This window comes from Geotrypetes seraphini, chromosome 10 (genome assembly GCF_902459505.1).
Source record: "Geotrypetes seraphini chromosome 10, aGeoSer1.1, whole genome shotgun sequence".
Lineage (NCBI taxonomy): Eukaryota > Metazoa > Chordata > Amphibia > Gymnophiona > Dermophiidae > Geotrypetes > Geotrypetes seraphini.
Window position 1 is genome coordinate 97,944,870 of NC_047093.1, and position 24,542 is coordinate 97,969,411.

A 24,542-nucleotide genomic window follows, 5' to 3' on the forward strand; every position below is an offset into this window, starting at 1 on the left:
CGAGTGTACCGGTTTGCGAGTGTTTTGCAAGACGAGCAAAACATTCACAAAATCGGCACCTTGGAAACCGAGCGTGCCTCGATTTATGAGTGCCCCCGCTATCTGGGACCCTCCCCCCCGTGATCCGGCACCCTCCCACTCGCGTCGCACCCACTCCCCACCGCGATCCGGCATCCCCCAGGCATCCACCCACTCACCCAGTCACATTTCTTACCCATGTTTGGCACCGGCACCAACGCACAGGACATGCCAGTGCCTGAAGATCTGCCTCCTTCGCGCTGGGCCTTGAGCATCTGCGCATGCTCAAGGCCTTCAGGTTCCCATTCTCTCTGAGATTCACGGATCTCCGAGAATCTCTGAGAGAACGGGAACCCAAAGGCCTTGAGCATGCGCAGATGCTCAAGGCCCAACGCGAAGGAGGCAGATCTTCGGGCACCGGCATATCCTGTGCGTTGGTGCCGGTGCCAAATGGGGGTAAGAAATGTGATTGGGTGGATGCCTGGGGGATGCCGGATTGTGGCGGGGATGGGGTGCGACCCAAGCGGGGGGAGGGTTGCCGGATCATGGGGGGGGGAGAATGTATCAAAGCGAGTTTCCATTTTTTCCTATGGGGAAACTCACTTTGATATGCGAGTATTTTGGTTTATGAGCATGCTTCTGGAACGAATTATTCTCATAAACCAAGGTACCACTTTACTCTGTTGGGGATAATATTGTCCTTTAAGGCTTAGCAACACTGAGTTACTTGAGGCTAGTTAATTCAGGCTCAGCTGTATGTAGACTAGCAGATTCAAAGATGTAAACCAGAAGGGGAACAATACTTTTCATGTGCAGCTCTAAAATGTAGTCAGTTATTTCCACATACAAGAGAAATAGCCAGGAGAAGGGGGTTTCAGCCCACTGGGCATACAACAGTGCCCTTTGGGAGCTTATCTCATAAAAACACACACTGTTTACATATCTAAAAATAAGCACTCTGCTCCCATGAATGTATCTTGTGTTTCTTCTTTCTTTTGGAAAGTGTTCCATCCTTGCCTTCCCATCCCCCCTTCCCAGTAGTCTTATGCTCTCTGTTTTATTTCCCTTGATTTTTAAAATTGCCTTGCAATCCACTTTGATACTTTTGCTGACATACGGTAAATCAAATAAAAGTGAACTATGAGCCCGTTACTTCTTTTCATTACTTAGGGATTACATTGGACTCATCCCTGTCTTTCCAGCAGCAAGTCTCTAACGTTGTTAAAACTGATTTCGCTATTCTTTGCAAATTGCACCATCTGCGTAGTTACCTAGACACTTTTAAGTTGTACACGTTTATTCATGCTCTCCTAATATCTTGACTTGATTATTGCAACACAGTTTATGCTGATAATCTGAATATCTAATTTGGTGCCTCCAGACTCTGCACAACACCAACACCAAACAGGTCCAAAAAAAATTGACCATGTAACCTTTTGTTTATTCAATTGCACTTGCAATCTGTTCCATTTTGAATTCAGTTTAAGATTTTATGCTTAACATATAACTCTTAATGCTCTGTCTTTCCTTTCCTCTCATACTATTCCCTATTCTCCTTCTAGGAACTTGCAGTTTCATTTACTCATATTAGCCAGCCTCAAAAGAGCCCGCTATGAATCTATAAGGCAGTCTGATTTTTATTTGTCGGCCCCAAAACTTTAGAATGGACTCCCACCATCCTTACATGGTGAGCAATGTTTTTAAAAAAATGTAAGGTGTTGCTGAAAACTTATTTTTCTAACAAGCCTTTGGGACACAGCTATCAGCTTAAATCAGTGGTCTCAAACTCAAGCCCTTTACAGGGCCACATTTTGGATTTGTAGGTACTTGGAGGGCCTCACAAAAAAATAGTTAATGTCTTATTAAAGAAATGACAATTTTGCTTGATGTAAAACTCTTTATAGTTTATAAATCTTTCCTTTTGGCTAAGTCTTAATAATAATATTGTCATTTATAGCTAAAGAGACATATGATCAAGAAACTGTTTTATTTTACTTTTGTGATTATGATAAACATACCAAGGGCCTCAAAATAGTATCTGGCGGGCCGTGAGTTTGAGACCACTGAGTTAAGGTGAATAGTTAATCTGCTGGCTGGGTTGGAGGGCAGAGGGGAGAGCAGGACAATCAAACCATTGTGACATTACTGATGAGGCTGGCTCTTATTGGTGGAATGAGGCATTATGACATCACAATCTTAGCTCTGCTTCCCAAAGGCAAACAGGATGTCATGGTTACAGTTAAACCAGTGGTCTCAAACTCATACCCTTTGCAGGGCCACATTTTGGATTTGTAGGTACTTGGAGGGCCTCAGAAAAAAATAGTTAATGTATTATTAAAGAAATGACAATTTTGCATGATGTAAAACTCTTTATAGTTTATAAATCTTTCCTTTTGGCTAAGTCTTAATAATAATATTGTCATTTATAGCTAAAGAGACATATGATCAAGAAACTGTTTTATTTTACTTTTGTGATTATGATAAACATACCAAGGGCCTCAAAATAGTATCTGGCGAGCAGCATGTGGCCCCCGGGCCGCGAGTTTGAGACCACTGGCCTAGATGGATGGCCAGTCATTAAGTTGTTGCAATTTGTTGATCATTCTTATATATCTGTGGACTTTCCTTTCTTCAGCTGGAGTTCTTTCCTTTATTTACTTTTAAATTATAACTGCACAGACCTGCTCAACAGAGCAGCATGTCAAATACAATAAACAATTGTGAACTAACTCCAAGACATCTACAGTACAGAAATAGGATTCAAGAATGAGAAACAAAGACTCAAACAACTGCACCTTGCATGTCATACAGTATGTTATACATTTCTATATCATAAGGGATGGATGCACCAGTCCTGGTTTTCCCAGTATTGCATCTGTGGATATATGAGCTAGTCTAGAAGTCCATAGCTACTAAAGAATAAAGCCATGTTATAAGGAAAGCTTGAATCAGTCCTTGAGCTATTTAATTAACGTCATGTTATAGTCAGGGGTTCCTAAAATTGTCCTGTTGACTCCACAGCCTGTCGGGTTTTTAGGATTTCCATAGTAAATATTAGGGAAATCAAAGCCACAATGCAATGAGCAAAATCAGGACAGGGTCAGTCTGTTTGGGTTGACACAGGTAAAGTGACAGCATTAGTTTGTATAGAATTTTGTTCTAACAAGTACAAATCTTGATACCACAAATGTTTTTGTTTCTTCAGAAAGTAGCAGCTTCGAAGACTGCTGGGAAAGAACTGCTTGAGGAAGTGACCATCACCCTGCGGAAGCTCCAGCGTTTGCCAAAACCTCCTGCTCCAGAAGCTAAAGTTCTAGATTCTGGTTCTATTTGGGTGGAGTGGGAAGAGTTGAAGCCTGGCAGTGGGCTCCAGATCACTTATAGGTGAGAATAGTGTCAGTGCATCCAAAATTTGCACGTCATCCCCATACCCACTTATCCAGCCAAGAGTGGTATCAATAGGTCAGCGTAGTGGCTTAGGGCTAGATTCACTAAGCCCAGGGATCTGATCCGATCCGTGAGCGATCGGATCATATCCGTGGTCAGGGAGGCTGATTCACAAAGCACCCTCATGCAAATGGGGGACGATAGTAATCACGTCTTCAACCGACCGCACGAATCGCTGAACAGCGATCCCGACGCAGGCACAGACCATCTTTGCCTGCAGATGTGTATTGTCATGTGGGAGACCTTGATCTGATTCTCAGGCCATCTGCGGCTGTCAATGCTGCAGAGACAAATTGTACCAAATAAAGGCTCATAACCCGTGGGAAGCTAGAGCTGACTGAGCTGGAAGCCCAAAGAAGCAGAAAGCAATGTCTACCCAATCCTCTCTTCCTTAGAAAACCTGGTACTATTTGCATTCTTCTGTTGTGAGAATCATAAAGGAAACTAAAATGTTTTTGCCATGAGAGGGAAGTTGATTGGGTCTCTCTTATCCTTCTATTGGATTCCAACTGTGAGATCAATAAACAGATGTGAGATGCTCTAAGATGGGGCATCTCAAATCTGTCCTTGAAACATCAGGGCCAATTGGTGTTTCAGGATATCCAACAAAAACTGCAGACAATGTACACGATGCAGGCAAAAATTTATTATCCCAAAATAAAATGCAGTAATATAAAAACCTTATTACCAACCAAGGCAGATTTAATATACAGGCAATTGTTGTTATCTTCATTTTTTGCGGAACACTTTATACCTTATTTACCATGGACCCCTGATGAAGGTGTTTGTCTGAAACACGGACCTTGTTGGGTCCCTTGGTTGGTAATAAGGTTTTTATATTACTGCATTTTATTTTGGGATAATAAATTTTTTCTGCATCGTGTACATTGTCTGCAGTTTTTGTTTGTTCTCCTGCTTCGCTGTTTATTCTGCAGATCTGGTTGGATTTCTTTTTGTTGTTTCAGGATATCCACAATGAATATGCATAACTCAAATTCTTAAAACCAGCTATTAAATCTTTAATACAAACAAGTGTTATCTTAATCAATTCAATTTTAATATTATCTCCAACAATTCATTTCATTAGAGTACAACTTATCAATACTTATGGCTCCTTTTACAAAGGTGCGTTAGGGCCTTAACGCATGGAATAGTGCGCGCTAAAATGCTGTGCATGCTAGCCGCTACCGGCTCCTCTTGAGCAGGCGGTAGTTTTTCGGGTAGCACGCACTAATCTGGTGCATGCGCTAAAAACACTAGCGCACCTTTGTAAAAGGAGCCCTTAATTTATTAATAAATATCAAAATAATTTAGTCAGTGAACCTATTTCCCATCAACTCACACTCATGCTCACACTCACTTTCACACACTTACTACAGTCATTGTGATTACTTTTATCCAAAACTGGATCTTAGTTAGTTCATTAGGCCATGATCTAGTCCAGTGGTTCCCAAACCTGTCCTGGGAGACCCCCAGCCAGTCAGGTTTGCAAGATATCCTTAATGAATATGCATGAGAGATATTTGCATACCTGTCGCTTCCATTATATGCAAATCTCTCTCATGCATATTCATTAGGGATATCTTGAAAACCTGACTGGCTGGGGGTCCCCCAGGACAGGTTTGGGAACCACTCATCTAGTCAAAGAGGCTTCAAACTGAGAGTTGCACAACAGTCTAGCACAGGGGTCCCCAAAGTCCCTCCTTGAGGGCCGAATCCAGTCGAGTTTTCAGGATTTCCCCAATGAATATGCATTGAAAGCAGTGCATGCACATAGATCTCATGCATATTCATTGGGGAAATCCTGAAAACCCGACTGGATTCGGCTCTCAAGGAGGGACTTTGGGGACCCCTGGTCTAGCACATGAGAATCACAATTTCTTAAACACAACCCGCAGGCCCCTCTGACCTCATGATGGTCCTGTTCTTCAATCCATAAAGCATTCAGCTCAACACAAGACTGTGTTTCACCACCTGGCGTCTTCAGGAGCTGTATTTGCAAGGCTCATCAACATCACAACTTCATCTACAATACAAAATAATTCACATGCATTCCCTTTCATTCATACTAAAACCTCACCAAAATATGCATGAGATGAATTTGCTTACAGTGGAGGCAGTGCATGCAGATATATCTCATGCATATTCATTGTGGATATCATGAAAACCTGGCTTGTTGTGGGATCTCCGAGACAGTTTTGACAAGCTCAAGGAAGTCTTGACCTGCACCAACTGAACAGATTGATCCAGTCCTGTTATTCCCTCATTGACTATCCTATACAATTACAATTGGAAATCCATGGAAGAAGTGGTGTTACCCATAGAAAATGGCTACTTAAGGCTAGAACTTAGTGGGACCAGAGACTAAACTCCAAAACAGAGTGGATTTGAAGTTATAGTGTATTCTCAGATAAGGGAAAGGGATTAGGACTTATATACTGCCTTTTTGTAGTTTTACAACCACACTCAAAGCAGTTTACATACAGTGGTGCCTCACACAACGAACTTAATCCGTTCCAGGAGCAAGTTTGTTATGTGAAACGTTCGTTGTGTGAAACGCGTTTTCCCATAACAATACATGTTAAAAAAAATAATTCGTTCTGTAGCATAAAATATGCTAAGATGACATAAAAAAAGATAAATTTTTGGTTATTATTTTTATTTAGATACATCTAAAAACATAATTGTTTTTTAAAACAACACACATTTTTTAAATTTAAAGACAGACTAAGTAGAGTCTAATTTTACAGTGAGAGGGCAGAGTCTCAGCGGCAAAAACTGGGACTTAACTGTTCATTTTTTTTTTTTTTTCTACCGTGTTTCCCCGATGATAAGGCAGGGCCATCAAATAAGACAGCCCCCCCCTTTTTAGAAAAAAATGTAAAATAAGGCACCCCCCCGCAAATAAGCCACCCACCGATACCTGCGCTTACCCGAATCGGGTGGTACGGTGGGTGACTCCGTGTGGTCCCTGGCACCCCCGACACGATCGGGGCAAGAGGGAGCTCAAGCCCTCTTGCCCCCCCCACCCCCCGACACGATCGGGGCAAGAGGGAACTCAAGCCCTCTTGCCCCCCCCCCCCGACTCCCCGACACGATCGGGGCAAGAGGGAGCTCAAGCCCTCTTGCCCCCCCGACTCCCCGACACGATCGGGGCAAGAGGGAGCTCAAGCCCTCTTGCCCCCCCGACTCCCCGACACGATCGGGGCAAAAGGGAGCCCAAGCCCTCTTGCCCCGCCGATTCCCCAACTCCCCGACAATATCGGGCCAGGAGGGAGCCCAAGTCCTCCTGGCCACGGCGACCCCCTAACCCCACCCTGCACTACATTACGGGCAGGAGGGATCCCAGGCCCTCCTGCCCTCGACGCAAACCCCCCCTCCCCCCAACGACCGCCCCCCCCAAGAACCTCCGACCGCCCCCCCAGCCGACCCGCGACCCCCCTGGCAGGGGGCAGGGCCTGAGGCACATGGTCGGGTTGGGCCCATGTGCCTCAGGCCCCGCCCCCAGGAGGGACCTAAGGCTCCCGGGCCTATTCTGATTGGCCCAGGCGCCTTAGGCCCCACCAGTAGGCGGAGCTTTGGGACGGATGGGCCAATCCGGCCTCATTCCGTCGTTGGCTGCCTGCCGGACAGGCGGGTTTGGCTCCCGTCTGTCCGGCCAACTACAGAAAGGTACGGGGAAGGGGGTTGGGGGTGTCGTGGGGGTCGGCCAGGGGGGTCGCGGGTCGGCTGGGGGGGCGGTCGGAGGTTCTTGGGGGGGGGGCGGTCGTTGGGGGGAGGGGGGGGTTTGCGTCGAGGGCAGGAGGGCCTGGGATCCCTCCTGCCCGTAATGTAGTGCAGGGTGGGGTTAGGGGGTCGCCGTGGCCAGGAGGACTTGGGCTCCCTCCTGGCCCGATATTGTGTGGGGAGTTGGGGAATCGGCGGGGCAAGAGGGCTTGGGCTCCCTTTTGCCCCGATCGTGTCGGGGAGTCGGGGGGGGGCAAGAGGGAACCAGGCGGAGAGAGGGCAGTTAAGCGCAGTGCCTGCGCGGAAGGATGCAGCTCGGGCGACTTCGTTGTGTGAAACGAAGTTCGTTGTACGGATCAAGACATAAAGTTCGTTGTGCGCAGCGTTCGCTGTGCGAGGCGTCCGTTATGCGAGGCACCACTGTACAGGTAAATATAGTAAATGATGGCAGATAAAGACCTGAACGGTCCATCCAGTCTGCCCATAAGTTATACCCATTAAATAATACATGATTAGATTAACTTGTCTCTTCTTTGATATTTATGGGCCGTAGACTGAAAAGTCTGGTATTGTCCTAGGTTCCAAATGCTGAAGTTGCCGTCCAAGCTCACTCCAGCCTATCCAACCATCCCGTTGTTTGGAGGATATCTACCGTAAAGTCTGGCCAGTAACATCCTCATGTTCCATATTAATGGAGTTCACCCTGATGTCCACCCCAGCCCATCCTACACCGAATCACCATATATGGAACACAGATCGTGCATGTCTGTCCAATACCGGCCTTACTTCTTTAATACTTCAAGCATTTTTCCCTATCTGTCCTGGTGGGCTCACAATCTATCTAATGTACCTGGAGCAGTGGATGATTAAGCGACTAGCCCAGGGTCACAAGGAGCAGTGCAGGGTTTGAACCCACAGCTTCAGGGTGCTAAGGCTGTAACTCCAACTACTATGCCACAAAAGGATAGCCTCCCATTGTCAGCTTGAAAGAAATTGCACTTGGGTATATGAGTTATATGAAGTGCCAGAAATCTGTGTTAGAATGAATGAGGATACACTTCCCCCTCCCCATTCGTGGTTTCGGCAATCGCAATTTCACATATTCATGATTTTTTGGGGAGGAGGAAAAAAGAAAAAAAACAAACATCGTTAAGTCTTCCCCCCAGCATCCCGGCCTTATCTGATGGTCTAGCGGGCTTTTGGGGCAGGAGCGATCTTCCTACGCTCCTGCCCCGTGCAGATCGCCATTAGGAAATAGCTGTAGGGAGTTCCCGTCGTAGTCTCGAGAAACTACGGGAACTCACAGCAGCCATTTCCTAATGGCGATCTGCACGGGATAGGAGCGTAGGAAGATCGCTCCTGCCCCGAAAGCCCGCTAGACCACCAGGTAAGGGAGGCAGGGCTAGGTCAGAGCCGGATATTTGCGGTTTTTCGCCATTCGCGGTCCAGAGGGAGAAGTGTATTTGGATGGTTTTTAAAATAGAGAGGGGTATTTGCCAGCGCTGCTCCATGTCCCTTCTCTTGTTCGCCTTGATTGTAGAGACATCAAGAGAAAAGATCCTATCTAACCAGATTATCACATCACAAGGATAAGGATGGAAAGCAAGAAGCTCTTTTTTGCTGAGATACCTTATGATTTGATTAAGGAGTTAAAAGTTATCTGAGTGGCAATATCTGGTTCAGATGGACAAAATGTACAGATGTGAAAGTGAACCTAACTCCAGCGGGAATGTAAGATTTGAAGGGCAGATTTCTTTTTTTTTTTTTAAATAAGCACATAACTTGGTACAATTTCTGGGGCTGCAAATACAGGGAACAGGATAAGTGTTTAAACTGAAAGGGACCAAAAGTCAAAGTGATTTAGCTGGCTGCTGGCCAGTTAAATCGATTAGTCAGGGTTATGTGCTAATATTCAATGGCATTTAACTGGCTAAGTACCACTGAATATTACAGATAGTGCCAAAGTCAAAGCTATGTTGGGGCATTTTGGGGGCTGAACTTAGCTACTTAAGTGATGCTATATATGTATTGGATGCACAGTCAGAAGGAAGTGCAACTAGAGACTCATGAAATCACCAAACAGTACAATTCAAAATGAGAGAAGAGATATAACGGAGCTAATCCAAATAACATCTTGGAGCAAATACAGGCAAATTTAAAAAGTACTCTTGCTTCCATTGGCAACCAGTGCAGCTGACGGTAATAAGGGCTGACATGTTCCTGTTTTTTTAATCCGGAAATTAAACAGACCGCTGTATTTTGGATTAGCCTTAATCTTCCTAAAACAGTTTTATCAGCTCCCAAATAGATCACATTGCAGTAGTCAAGAATAGATAAAATTAATGCTTGAATTAGTAATCTAAAAGAAGTAGGGTCAAAGTATTTTTCAATGGAACGCAATTTCCACAGTGCAAAGAAATATTTCTTAACAAGCATATCAGTGTGTTCCCCCAGGGTAAAATGGCGGTCAAGTCTAACGCCTAAAATTTTGAAGAGACAAGACTTGGATATTCTTGTCCTCTTAAATAAAGAGTTTTATCCGTAATTTTATTGTTGGGACGAGCCAAGAAAAATCTGGGTTTTTTCAGTGTTTAATTTCAACTTAAATTTAATAGTCCATTGTTCAATGTGATTTAGGATAAGAGTGATCTGGGTTTTTATTTCAGTAGTAAAAGACATAACTGGTATCATCCAATAATGCTTGCTCCGTTAGCATCCCGTGTTTATGATTCCCAATCCAGCAAATACCTTAACCACTAGTAGTAGAGGTAACAAATGAGCAGAGCAAGCTCCCTTTTCCTTTTACTATTCCATATAATATTGTTTTAGCCACCTGCAGTTGTTTCCTTCCCCATATAAAATGAGAGATTTCCCTTTGAGGATCTTCTGGAGCCTCTTAGGCATTCAGGACAGATACTCATGCAAAATAATGAGTTAATTAGGTGTTAACAATTAAATATTGATGCTAATTGTTACTAATTTGGATTTGCATGCACATTTGCCTCCACTGTATTCTATAACAGTGTTTTGGCATCTATGGACTGGCACCGGTCCGCAGACTGGCAGTTGAAGAATACTGGGCTAAGTCATGCCCATCTCCACTCAATCTCTGCCCCAGATCCCGCCCCCATAATAGTACTAATTGTAACACCATTTTTTCCATTCATTTTTCATATATACACACAATATAATCGTATTAACAACACATAATGGTTAACCACAAAATTAAAATACACAAAGCACACTGTATGCTTTTTAACATTTATTCCTACCAGGAAACAGATAACCCCATGCAAATGCAGGACCAAAAACTAAAAATACTAATATTTACAAACAAACCCTAAGATGCAAGACTCTGCAAGCAATACAACCCCAGAGGAAAAGAAACAAATGCATTTCTTTCTAAACAGACAAATCAATAACAAACAAAAAAAATATTTTTTTTAAAAGCATTTCCCCTACCATTGTTGTCTCTCTCCCTCCATGTGCCTTGCCTTCTGGCCTGCCCCACAGTGTTATCTTTGGGCCAGTCCATTGTGTGATCAATGCAGCGTCTTCGGGCAGGCTCCTTGAATGCTGTGGTGCACAAAAGCTGTGGGCAGCGGCTCCTCACACGTGTCCTGCACCTCATCTGGAAGCCTTTCCTCTGACGTTGCGACGTCAGAGAGAAGGCTTCCGGTTCAGACGCAGGTAGGAGCCTTTTCCCACAGCTTTGTGTGCCACAGTACTCAGGGAGCCGGCCCGAAGACGCCGCATTGATCGCACCGTGGACCGGCGGCTGTTGAACGCTGTCTTGGGCCCAATGGACATGCCGGCCCTATGGACCGGCAGAAAATTTATGCGGTTGAAGAACACTGTTCTATAACACAGTGGCCTGGATTTTGTAACCAGCTCCAGTAGGTGCACAACCTCAGTAAAAAAAAAAAAAACCCACTTTTTAAATGACATATTTTACTAAGTTTCAAGGTGTCTACCAGTGCCTAAAATATTGGCACCAGAATTGCGCCTCTGTAGGAACCTTAGGCCACCTAACGCCACTGTGAACAAAGCTAACGCTGGAAGTGGCATTTGGCAGCCTAAAGCACCTACGGAGGCACTATTCACATCAAGGGTAGGTGCCAGAAATGTAGGTCTGGCAAACTCTGGACTTCCATTTCCAGCATCTATCTTGTTGGAGGCATGATTCTGTCCCCGGCACCGTCGCGTGATTGACATGTAATCAGCAACCAACAACGGTGCTGGTTATAAAATCCAGGCCTATGTGCCTTAATTCTCTAGTGTGCAAACCAAAGGGGTGTGGCCATGTGAGGGGCATGGGTGGGTCAGGAGTGTTCCCAAAATATGGATGTAGTGTTATAGAATACCAGAGTTGCATGCCCAACATATGCACCAGGATTTATACCAGGTTTCAGCCCAAAGCAGGCAGTGAGAATCCATGCTACGCATTAACTATTCTGTAAACAGCACTCAGCACAGAGTGCTCTTTATAGCAGTGTTTCTCAACCTTTTCAAGCCAAGTACCCCCTAAGCCTAACAAATACCAACCGAGTACCCTGCCCAAGCTCCACCCCAGACCCACCCAAACTCCGCCCCTGACTCCACTCCCATAATAACAGTACTAATTGTAATGCAATTTCTTCCATCCATTTTTCATATAAACACAATATAATTTTATTAATACATAATGGTAACCACAAAATTATAAAAACACAAAGCACACTGTACACAGAGAAAATGTTAATTATCATTTATATTCAGGGGTTTTTTCAAAGAGGTCAAGGGAGATAACTTTAAAATATGCAATGTCACATCAGTAACAACTATAGAAAAATAGGCACTTATAGTGCAAAATATAGACAGCAGATATAAATTCTCAAAACGGACACATTTTGATCACTAAATTGAAAATAAAATAATTTTTCCTACCTTTTTGTCTGAGTCTCTAGTTGCATTTCCTTCTGTAAATCCAATATTTCTTTCTTTCTGTCTTAATTTCTTTCTGCCCCTCCCCTTTTCTTTCTGTCTTTCTTTCTTTCTCTCTCCCCCTGCCCCCCCCTTTATTTCTGTCTTTCTTTCTCCCCTTCTCCCCTCTTTATTTCTCTTTCCCCGCCTGCCTTTCTTTCTCTCTCCCTCTGCCCCCGCACCCCCCCCAACCATCATACCAATTTCTCCACTTCCCCAATTCTTTTTCTCTCTTCCTGCCGCCGCCCCCAAGCCACCACGCCAATTTCTTCCTTCCTCCCCGAGCCAGGCCAGGCGCGTACAAGCACCGGGCCCACAAGCCTTCACCTCCAACATCAATTCAGACATCAGAGAGGAAGTTCCAGGCCAGCCATGCAGCGATTGGCTGGCCCAGAACTTCCTCTCCGATGTCAGAATTGACGTCGGAGCAGAAGTTTTGTGGGTCCGGAGCTTGTACGTGCTTGGCCTGGTTTGGGGAGGAAGGAAGATCGCAAAGGCAACGCGATCGATTCGCGTTGATTTTGCGATCTACTGGTCGATCACGATCAACCATTTGGGCACCCCTGGGTTAGAGTATGGAATAGTGAGAGATAATTTGGAATGTTGAAGGGGTGGGTGCTGGGTAAGCAATAGTATTGTATATAGAATGAAAATTGGCAATGCATCCCCAGCGGTTAAAAAGGGGGCCTCACAGTGGTGCTCTCTCTTTCTGGAGGATAAGGGAACAGAGTTTTATAAGCTAATGATTTAGGGGTTAGGAGAAAAGTGGAAGAAATTATGAAGGTGTACGAGTAATGGTATAGGAGGGAATGCAAAGGAGGAGAAGGGAAAGAGAAGACTTTGGTTAGAATTAGAAATGGCATTTGGTTAATAAAAACAGATTTCAACTAAAAAAAAAATGTAAAAGGTTTGTTATTGAAAGTTTGCTGTAAAAATTGTTGTCATGATATATGGGCTTGTCGTGCCACTGGGGCTTGCACGCATTTGAGAAGCTGAAATCCATGCCGTTGGTAGTTTAACTACAAACAGGGTCTCCCAAGGCATACAGGTTTCAGTGAAGATGCCAGACTAATAATGTACTACCCATCTGGGCAGTGCTGGAGGCAGAGGATTGCATGCTATGCAACATCAAATTTACACACTGCGCAGAAGAAAGGCCCATCAATCTACTTCTGTATTTTGCCAAGAAAACTTAAATGATGAGACATAAAGAATTGACATATAGTGCTGGAAGATGGTCCCCCAGGCAGGAAGGCACTCACCATGCTACTAGGGAAGAGCTAATAGTCACTCAGAGTATGTGCAGATTTTGTGAAGCTGATGGATCAAAGCTGCCAGGACATCCTGCTACTGATATTGCTGGACAGAAAAGGGAGGTCAAAAGCTGTAAAGATATTCTTAATATAGAAACATGGAACGTACGAAGCATGAACCAAGGAAAATTGGAAACTGTTAAAGATCAAATGGAAAAAAACCAAAACTGATTTGATAGGGATCAATGAACTCAAATGGACTGGACAGGACAGGGCCATTTTCAATCAAACGAGCACTGGATCTGCTACTCTGGTCACGAAACAGACAAGAAAAATGGCATGTCATTCATCATCAACAATAAGCTTTCAAAGATGGTACTAAAATACAGTGTTATCAGTGATAGAGTCATGTCAATTTGAGTACAGAGAAAGCCGATCAATGTCACCTTGATCTAAGTATATGTTCCAACGACAGACATGGAAGATGACAATATAGAGTTGTTCTATGAATAACTTCAAAATAAAATAGATTAAATGCCGAAACAAGATCTACTGATCATTACTGGGGATTTCAATGCAAAAGAAGGAAGTACACCTGAAGATGCAGTGGTTGGAAAGCACAATAGTTCTGTGAGAGTATAGCCCAAACTTCAGACACTCACATAGCTAAACTATGTTACTATCTTAGACTTAGTTAACTACCATATCCCAACACCCTGGGAACACTTTTTACAGATGGTTCTTTAATTAAAAATGCACAAAGACATTCAAACCTTTCTGCTTACCTTTCTAAAGCTTAACGCCACTGTACCCGACCACTGAATAGTTAATTCAAAATGGCCACGGCTTGTTACTGTCTCACTTAAATACACTCACCCAGCCTGGACTGCTGATGATGATGATCATAGGGGCGGCACCAACATTTAGAACAGGGAAGGGAAAATTAACTGGAAAAACCTAGATACAAAATGCTATGTTATACCCTCCATAAAAGCTTACCCCAGGATATTAAAGACCCGAGTTATTGTAACCTGAGGCCCACCCGGCTGAAATCATTCATATCAATGTAGTCCATTCAAGTTCCAAATTTAACCCAGAAGGGATCACCGTATTAAGCCGGTAGATCCATCTTTGTTATATAAAGAAGAAGAAAAAAAAAAGAAGTGGTTGGAAAGCACAGCATAGGAGAAAGAAATGAATCTGGTGATAACTTAGTACAATTTTGCAAAACAAACTTTAAGTCATGAATATGCATTTTCAACACTACAAACATCGCCAGTACCAAGTTTACCAAGTTTTATTAAAAATTTGATATTACGCCTATCAGATTTCTAAGCGGAGTACACGTGGACCTCTCCAAATGGCATGTGTTGAAATCAATTGACTACATCTGCATAGGACAGAGATAGAAATCTGCAGTTTTGACTGCAAGGACTAAACATTGAGCTCATTGTGAAAGCGGCCATGAGTTTTTGACATGCAAAATCAAAGTAAAGCTTCACAAGAAGATCACTAGAGACCTCCCAAAATATGACACTGAAAATATTCCATCAGACTATTAGATAAAACTAGACAATAGATTTGCCAGTCTATTTTTTATATAAATCTTTATTCATTTTCAAAAGTCAACAGTAAGTGCAACAGATAAGCAAACAAATAATACAATAATCAGCACTCAATACAATCAGATGATATAATAAATCTATATCACCCCCCTCCCATACCCTCCCACTCACCCTTCCTGGACATGCTTAACAGAAATCAAAGGGAAATTCGTATAATCAATTCTTACAAAATTTTGTTAATGGATCCCAAACCACCTTGAATTTATTATAGTGTCCCAATTGTATCAAATTCATACATTCAAATTTATAACTTTGACATAGGGTTTCCCACCAAAAATTGTAATTTAACCTCTCCCAATTTTTCCAGTTTTTCATGATCAGCTGCATAGCAACTCCTGCCATGATGAGAAGTAATCTATTCTGATTTGCATTAATTGGACTTTTGGGCATTAATAATGTTCCACACAACACATCATCATACGTTAATGACAATGGAACTTCCAGGATCATAGTAATTTGACCCCATATAGATCTCCAAAATTAAAGTATCAATGGGCAATAGAACAATAGATGATTCAGTGTCCCTATATCTAGAGAATGACATGGGGAAAAAATCTGTCCCCGTCACTGCCCTGTCACCGGACCACCATTCCCTTCACCACCTCCATAGCATCCACCCTTCCCTCTCGCCACCTCACTGCCCTTTGGCACCCTTCGCGCGGTCTGTGCATCTCCCTCCTTCACAGCGCATTTTAAGGTTTGAGTACCTTGTTGAAAGCCACCAGAGTGTTTGTGCAGTCGCGTGCATGTGTGGGTAGAAGCTTCTCCTCTGGCACAACCAGCTTCATCGACTTGTACTCCCAAGTCTCTTTCCTGGGTGTCTCTCCAAGTACTGCACTGGACATCCTGTAGGCGTGTATAAGATTTTTGTTACCGACATGCATCACCTTACACTTATCCATGCTAAACCTCATTTGCCATGTCGCAGCCCATTTCTCGAACGTGTTTATGTCACGTTGCAGGTCTTCGCAATCCCCCTGCGTCTTCACTAATCTGAATAATTTTGTATCGTCTGCAAATTTAATCACCTCACTCGTCGTACCAATTTCTAGGTTGTTTATAAATATGTTGAAGAGCACGGATCCAAGAACCGAACCCTGCGGCACTCCACTCAGGACGTTTTTCCAGTCTGAGTATTGTCCATTTACGCCCACTCTCTGTTTCCTATCCGCTAGCCAGTTTTTAATCCACGTATTTTACCCCTATTCCATGGCTCTCAATTTTCCAAAGAAGTCATTCATGCGGAACCTTGTCGAATGCCTTCTGAAAATCCAGATGTACAGTGTCAACCAGGTCACCCTTGTCTATCTGCCTGTTGACTCCCTCGAAGAAGTGCAGCAAGTTCGTCAAGCAAGATCGGCCTTTGCTGAAGCCGTGCTGACTGGTCCTCATCAGATTGTGTCCATCAAGGTGATCAATGATGTGGTCTTTTATCAGCGCCCCTACCATCTTTCCCTGTACCAAGGTCAGATTCACCGGTCTTTAGTTTCTTGGATCTCCCCTTGAACCTTTCTTGAAGATCGGCGTAAAATTTGCCACCTTCCAGTCTTCCGGAATCCTTCCCGATTTGATCAACAGATTGGCTATTAGTTGAAGCAGTTCAGCTATAGTCCCTTTCAGTTCCTTGATTACCCTCAGATGGATGCATCCGGTCCTGGGGATTTATCATTTTTAAGCCTATCAATCTGCCTGCATACCTCTTCTAGACTGACCATCAACCCAGTCAGTTTCCCGTCTTCGTTTCCTGCGTATAGCCTGTCGGCTTCCGGTATGTTGTGTATATCCTCTTCAGTAAATACATATGCAAAAAAATGCATTCAGTTTGTCAGTGATGGTTTTGTCATCCTTTAGCACTCCCTTTATTACATGGTCATCCAAGGGCCCCACCGCTTCCTTCGCGGGATGTTTCCCCTTGATATATCGAAAGAACAGCTAGACGTTTTTCGCCTCCTTTGGCTATTTTTTCCTCGTAGTCTCTTTTGGCCCCTCTTACCTGCCTTATGGCACCTGCTTTGATGTTGTTTGTGCTTTTTCCAGTTTATGTCTGATCGCTTCCTTCACCGCTACAGTGAGCCAAGCCGGTTCCTTGTTCTTTTTTCTCTTGGATCCCTTGTTGATACGCGGTATATATAGATTTTGCGCCTCAGTGACCATGCTTACCCTATGATTTTTACAGTTCTTAACCTCTTCTTAATCTTCTGCCCCAACATGAGTCTCATCTCTTCGTAATTCCCTTTTCGGAAGTTCAATGCCGTGGCAATTGTTTTGGATCGATGTTTTGCCCCTGTGTCCAGGTTGAAGTGGATCATATTGTGATCACTGCTTCCCAGTGTCCCTTCTACTTCTACACCTTGTGCCGGTCCTCGTAGTCCATTTAGAATTAAGTCCAGAATCGCATTTCCTCTCGTATTTTCCTTGACAAGTTTTTCCTGGAAGTAATCGCCTACAGCATCCAGGAACATGGTCTCCTTACCACAGCCGGAGGTGCCTAGGTTCCAGTCTATCCCCGGATAATTGAAGTCATCCACGATAACTGTGTTGCCTCCCTTGCAGTTATGTTTAATCTCGTCCGTCATTTCTCCATCAATTTCTTCAGACTGCCCTGGGGGTCGGTAGTAGATGCCAATCTTTGTTTCCGTTCCATTTGTTCCCAGAATTTTGACCAATAGAAACTCTAACTTATTTTTCATTTCTGGTTTTCTCTCCGGTAGACTCAATTCCCTCTTTGACGTATAGGGAAATTCCCCCACCTTTTTGACTCACTCTGTCTCTGTGGTATAGCTTATATCCCAGTAGCACAGTGTCCCAGACGTTTTCCTCGTTCCACCATGTTTACGTGATGCCGATGATGTCAAGGTTATCTTTTTGTGCCATAGCTTCCAATTCCTTAGGCTCCTTGCGTTCGTGTACATACACTTGAGTTTGCGGCCTGTTACTTTCTTGCATTTCCTTCCCTCTTGTGTCCCTGTCAGGATTTCTGCTTTGCCTATGATCCGGTGAGTCTTCCCCGCTATTTTCCTGCACGGTATCCTATAGAGAATCGCGTCTGCCAACCTATGGGAGGGGCCTTAGGTACCTGGGCCAATTAGGGCCTTAGGCCCCTCCCTAGTGCATCCTAGGATGCCCCAGGAAGGGGAAGGCCCGCTATTGTGAAGAGCTGTAGGCATCCCTCCAACTGTACGAACTACAGAAGGCACTGGTGAGGGTGGGGTCATGGGTTCAGAGGGGCCTGCTGGCAGGAGGGAGTGTCTGTTTCAAGTGGAGAGGGTTGTTTCTGGGGTTCTAGCAAGAGAGAGTGGGCATCCCTCCTGCTGGAAAACTAGAGGGGAGGGTTCGTGGGTGGCAGTGGGATGGATTGAGCATCCCTCCTATAACAGACAGTGTTAGATGAGGGTTTGGAGGTGGTGGTGGGATGGATTGGGCATTCCTCCTGTTGGGTGGGAGTTTGGGGGTGGTGGCAGGAGGAATTGGGCACCCCTCCTGTCGTGGATCATGTCAGGGGGGTTCGGGGGTAGCAGCAGGAGGGAGTGGGCATCCCTCCTGCCAGCCAACTGGAGGTTCCTTGCTGTGGTCGTTCAGCTGATCGTGGCAGGGAGATTTCCTTGCTATGGTCAACTTAGCGGCTGCGTCTTTTTTTTTAAATGTAGGTCAGCATTTTAATGGCTTATATTTCAGATGCCTATCACAGCCCTAGGAAAATGCCTAGGGCTGCTTAAGCTCACCCAAGGCCACCTCTTGGTGAAATCATGCCCACACCCAGCCTTGGAGTGAGCTTAAGCGTCCATAGTCATCTCCTTGTACCTGCGACAGATGCCTATCGTATAGGCAGCCTGCCTTGAGGGTTGTTTTTTTTTTTTTAGAAAATATGTGTTCTGATTAGCTGATTAGACAGCGGTAGAATGCCTACCACTCCCTACATTCGGGATGCCGTTTATAGAATTTGCCCCTTGGTATTGATGGTTTTTTAATTGTATTAATCAAAAGTTCAGAAGACGCTATCATGGCCCTCACTCGACTGTGTCAGATTTGTAAGGAAAAAACATGGCCAACCAATTGGAGAAGATCACTGTTCATACTTATACGAATAACGGTGACGCAAAGAACTGTAACAACTACAGAACATTAATTCTTCACACCAGCAAAATATTCCTGCAAATAATACAACGAAAGCTACAAATCATACATTAAGCAAGAGCTACTCGAAGTTCAGGCTGGTTTCAGAAACGGTCGAGGAACAAGATACATTATTGCCAATTTTAGATGTATATTAGAGAAGAGCAAAGAATACCAAAAGCCTCTATACTTTTGCTTTATAAACTACAGCACAGCTTTTGACTGTGTGGATCACAATAAACTATGGTGAACTCTAGCACAAATGGGAATACCCAAACACATAACTCAGCTGATAAAGAGCGTCTGCGAAAATCAATAACCTGCAGTGAACAGAATATGGCAATACTGATTAGTTTCCAATAAAAGGTGGCATCAGGCAAGGATGCTTCTTTTCACCTTATCTGTTCAACCTTTACAACAAAGCTTTTTTCAGAAAAGCAAATTTGGAAGAAGAGAGCGTTGGTTTCAAAGTTGGTGACCGAAATATAAACAACTTGCGCTTTGCAGATTATACAATACTCATCACCAGCAGCAAAGAAGACATGCTGTATCTACTGAGAAAAGTCAAAGCCGAAAGTCTTAACATTGGATTAGAACTGAATATAAACAAGGTGAAGATCATGAACATGGAAAATGATGAAGATTTTGAGTTTGAAGGCGATAGAATAGAAGATGTTAAGGATTTCAGTCTCCTGGGCTCTTTCATAAACAAAGAAGCAACTAGCAGGGAAGAAATACTCTGCAGAATAGAGCTGTGTCATTCTTCAATGAAGACAAAGTATTCAAAAGCAAGGAAATAACACTCCAAACAAAGATCAGACTTGTCCACGCTTTCATACGGAAACAAGACAGAAAGAAGATTGACTCATTTGAGCTTTGGTGCTGGAGAAGGATTTTATGCATGCCTTGGACTGCCAGAAGAACTAGCAAATAGATTCTTGAAGAAATCAAACCAGCCATGTCACTCGAAGCCCAAATGATGACGTTACGACTATTTTATTTTGGTCACACTGTCAGAAGAGAAAGATAATTGGAAAAGGACATTATGTGTGGGAAGATCGAAGGAACCAGGCGAAGAGGGCAGCCTGTAATCAGATGGCTGGACATGTTGAAAACAACCATGGGGATGACGCTTGGAGGACCTTACTGGACTAGCACAAAACCGATTTTAGATTTGTAATTCATCAAGTCGTTAGGCCTTGAATGCGAGTTGATGGCACCTAACTAGTGTTTATAGCCTAACAAAACTTTTCTGTACATTATTTTTTTATTTTTTTTTTAAAAGGAAGACCTCAAAGACCATGCATGCCAATAGACAATATCAGGCTGGGATCAGCTTGTTAGCTTTGGTGCTAACTCACCTCAGGTGAACCAAAGTCTTGCTGGTTCTTTGTCATTGCCCTCATATCCTCCAGGGGAGTCTCATTGCTTCTTTAGTATACCATGTTCAGATTCTTTGGGTACATCTTTCTCATTCTCAGCACCACTAATCTTTGGAGGAGTCATGGAAATAATGTGTTATACTTTAATCACTATGCAAAATCACTCCCACATACACTTTCTATCTTTCTTTCTTCCTTTTTTCTTTTTCTCTTACTCAGTCATTTTTGTTGCTTGCAGAATTTTTGAAGGGAACACACTTCTGCATGAGGGATTCCAGTGCTCCTATGTGTTTTCCGATACTATACCAGGCAGAGAATACCACTTTAAACTTGGTTTGGAAACAGAAGGAGACCACAGTCCTTACAGCAATATCACTACAGTTATCCTTGAAGAATCAGTGCCCAGTTACCCATTGGACTTCCAGGTCATAAGCCGCACAGCCACCCATCTGAAGCTAATCTGGTCTCCTCCTGCAAAACCCAATGGGATTATTAAATGTTATACCCTGTACAAAGGGAATGCTTTTCTGGATTCTACTTCTGAGCTGAGCTACATTGTGGGTGGTCTTTTACCTTCCACAAGCTATACCTTTAGTATATATGCATCCACCAGTAAAGGAAAGGGAGAGAAGGCTTTCCTGGTTGTAAAGACAGCTGATACTGGTGACCATGCTCCAAGGAAATTAACTCTTTATGTTGTTGGACGGAGTGAAATCTTCATTACTTGGAATGTGCCTAGAGTGCTGCTTGGGCGTTTCTTTAACTATGAACTTTGCCTGAATGGGAAGGTGGTTTACCTGGGCACAGAGCGCTCATACACAGCCAAGCGCCTCACAGCCAACACTGAGTATACCTGCAGAGTCAGTGCCATCACCAGTGAGGGACGTTGTGAGAGCAAGCCAGTGACTAAACGGACGGCCAAGGATGAGTATGAAAACATTAACAAGTAAGATTCGTGTCCACTTTTATCAGATTCTGGACCCCTGGGAAGTCTTTATGCACCTCTGTCTCAAACTCATTAGTGAAGCGGGGGTTTCTGTCCTTTGCTCAGGCCCAAGAGGCAATGGGGATCAGCAGAATAATGAAAAGAGGCAAGTGTTACTCCTTATCTCCAAATCCTCTTTTAAAATTTTATTGTTTATCTTCAGTTCTCCAGAAAAGGGATTTTCTTCTCTCTTTAAAAAAAAAAGTCTTTAGAACAAAAGAAATATTCCACTCTCAGGAATCTTTCTTTTTCTGTTATCAACCTTAGAACTTAGAGAAACAATAAGAATAGAAAATAATTTATTTTCTCTCCTTAATCTCCAAAACTAGAATGAGAGCATACAAGCCTTTTTCTTTAGATTGCAGCATCTGCCCTGAATGCAGCAGCTCCTCATCTGCCTATAGTCCTCAGGAGAGGGAAAGAGGTGAAATTAGTAACATAGTAACATATAGTAACATAGTAGATGACGGCAGATAAAGACCCGAATGGTCCATCCAGTCTGCCCAACCTGATTCAATTTAAATTTTTTTTTTTCTTCTTAGCTATTTCTGGGCGAGAATCCAAAGCTTTACCCGGTACTGTGCTTGAGTTCCAACTGCCAAAATCTCTGTTAAGACTTACTCCAGCCCATCCTCCTCCAAACGGCCATGCACAGACACAGACCGTACAAGTCTGCCCAGTAACTGGCCTAGTTCAATCTTTAATATTATTTTCTGATTCTAAATCTTCTGTGTTCATCCCACGCTTCTTTGAACTCAATCACAGTTTTACTCTCCACCACCTCTCTCGGGAGCGCATTCCAGGCATCCACCACCCTCTCCGTAAAGTAGAATTTCCTAACATTGCCCCTGAATCTACCACCCCTCAACCTCAAATTATGTCCTCTGGTTTTACCATTTTCCTTTCTCTGGAAAAGATTTTGTTCTACGTTAATAACCTTTAAGTATTTGAACGTCTGAATCATATCTCCCCTGTCTCTCCTTTCCTCTAGGGTATACATATTCAGGGCTTCCAGTCTCTCCTCATACGTCTTCTGGCGCAAGCCTCCTATCATTTTCGTCACCCTCCTCTGGACAGCCTCAAGTCTTCTTACGTCTTTCGCCAGATACGGTCTCCAAAACTGAACACAATACTCCAAGTGGGGCCTCACCAATGACCTGTACAGGGGCATCAACACCTTCTTCCTTCTACTGACTACGCCTCTCTTTATACAGCCCAGAATCCTTCTGGCAGCAGCCACTGCCTTGTCACACTGTTTTTTCGCCTTTAGATCTTCGGACACTATCACCCCAAGGTCCCTCTCCCCGTCCGTGCATATCAGCTTCTCTCCTCCCAGCATATACGGTTCCTTCCTATTATTAATCCCCAAATGCATTACTCTGCATTTCTTTGCATTGAATTTTAGTTGCCAGGCATTAGACCATTCCTCTAACTTTTGCAGATCCTTTTTCATATTTACCACTCCCTCTTCGGTGTCTACTCTGTTACAAATCTTGGTATCATCTGCAAAAAGGCACACTTTTCCTTCTAGCCCTTCAGCAATGTCACTTACATACATATTGAACAGGATTGGCCCCAGCACCGAACCCTGAGGTTACTCCACTAGTCACCTTTCCTTCCTTCGAGCGACTTCCATTAACCACCACCCTCTGGCGTCTGTCCGATAGCCAGTTTCTGACCCAGTTCACCACTTTGGGTCTTAACTTCAGCCCTTCAAGTTTGTTCAACAGCCTCCTATGAGGAACTGTATCAAAGGTTTTGCTGAAATCCAAGTAAATTACATCTAGCATATGTCCTCGATCCAGCTCTCTGGTCACCCAATCAAAAAATTCAATCAGGTTCGTTTGGCACGATTTACCTTTTGTAAAGCCATGTTGCCTCGGATCCTGTAACCCATTAGATTCAAGGAAATACACTATCTTTTCTTTCAGCAACACTTCCATTATTTTTCCAACAACTGAAGTGAGGCTCACCGGCCTGTAGTTTCCTGCTTCATCCCTGTGACCACTTTTATGAATAGGGACCACATCCGCTTTCCTCCAATCCCCAGGAATCACTCCCGTCTCCAAAGATTTGTTGAACAAGTCTTTAATAGGTCTCGCCAGAACCTCTCTGAGTTCCCTTAGTATCCTGGGATGGATCCCGTATGGTCCCATCGCTTTGTCCACCTTCAGTTTTTCAAGTTGCTCATAAACACCCTCCTCCGTGAATGGCGCAGAATCTACTCCATTTTCTCATGTAACTTTGCCGGACAATCTCGGTCCTTCTCCAGGATTTTCTTCTGTGAACAGGAAGGAGAGAGGTGCCAGGGCCTGCAGGGAAAGAAGGAAGAGGGAGAGGTGCTAGTTCTATAAAGGGGAGACAGAATAAGAGCAGGGGATAAGAGAGGAACATTTGCTGGATCATTTGCTGGATCCCTGGGAGGGGGGGGCAGAAAGAGATACTGTCCAATGGAGAGGGGGGAAGAGAGAGAGAGACAGAAAGGAAAAAAGGGAGATATGCTGGCATGGGGGGGGGGGGCAGGCAGGGACACAGAAGAGTTATATTGAACAGGGCAAGAATAGGGGCATAGAGATGGGAGATGCTTAACATGGCAAGAAGAAGGAGCAAGGACAAAAGGGTGAGAGATGCAGAGAGAAGATAGCTAGTATACATGGAGAGAAAAGATGCGCCAAATGGACAAGGAGATTCAGTTTAGATGAGAAGAAAGAGGAAGGCAGAAAGCAGAGACTAAGACCAACATAATAAGAAAAATAATCGACTAAACAAAGGTAGAAAAAAAATTTTATTTTCTATTTACTAATTAATTAGAATATGTAAATTTTTGGAATGTGTTTCTGACTGCCAGAACTAATTTTAGACAGTGCTGAGGCCCACGAGAAAAACGTCAATCTCCAGCATAGCAGTGGTAAATCTCCAGTTTGGGGAAGGGGCACCCTCGTCATTTCTGTGATTCACTCCACAGTCTCTCTTTTGTCTACATTTTACTCCTGTTCCCTTCCTCTCCTTAAATATAGACTTAATATTAACA

The 24,542-nt window shown here is 43.8% G+C and overlaps 1 protein-coding gene across 1 annotated transcript in view; it reads left to right on the forward strand.

The window, feature by feature from the left end:
• LOC117368544 overlaps nt 1-24,542 on the forward strand; it is a 153,802-nt gene that overhangs the window by 92,082 nt on the left and 37,178 nt on the right. The window contains exons 7-8 of the mRNA XM_033962279.1: nt 3,224-3,402; nt 20,765-21,472. Of these exons, the coding sequence (XP_033818170.1) occupies nt 3,224-3,402; nt 20,765-21,472 (887 nt within the window). The remainder of the gene's footprint in view (nt 1-3,223; nt 3,403-20,764; nt 21,473-24,542) is intronic.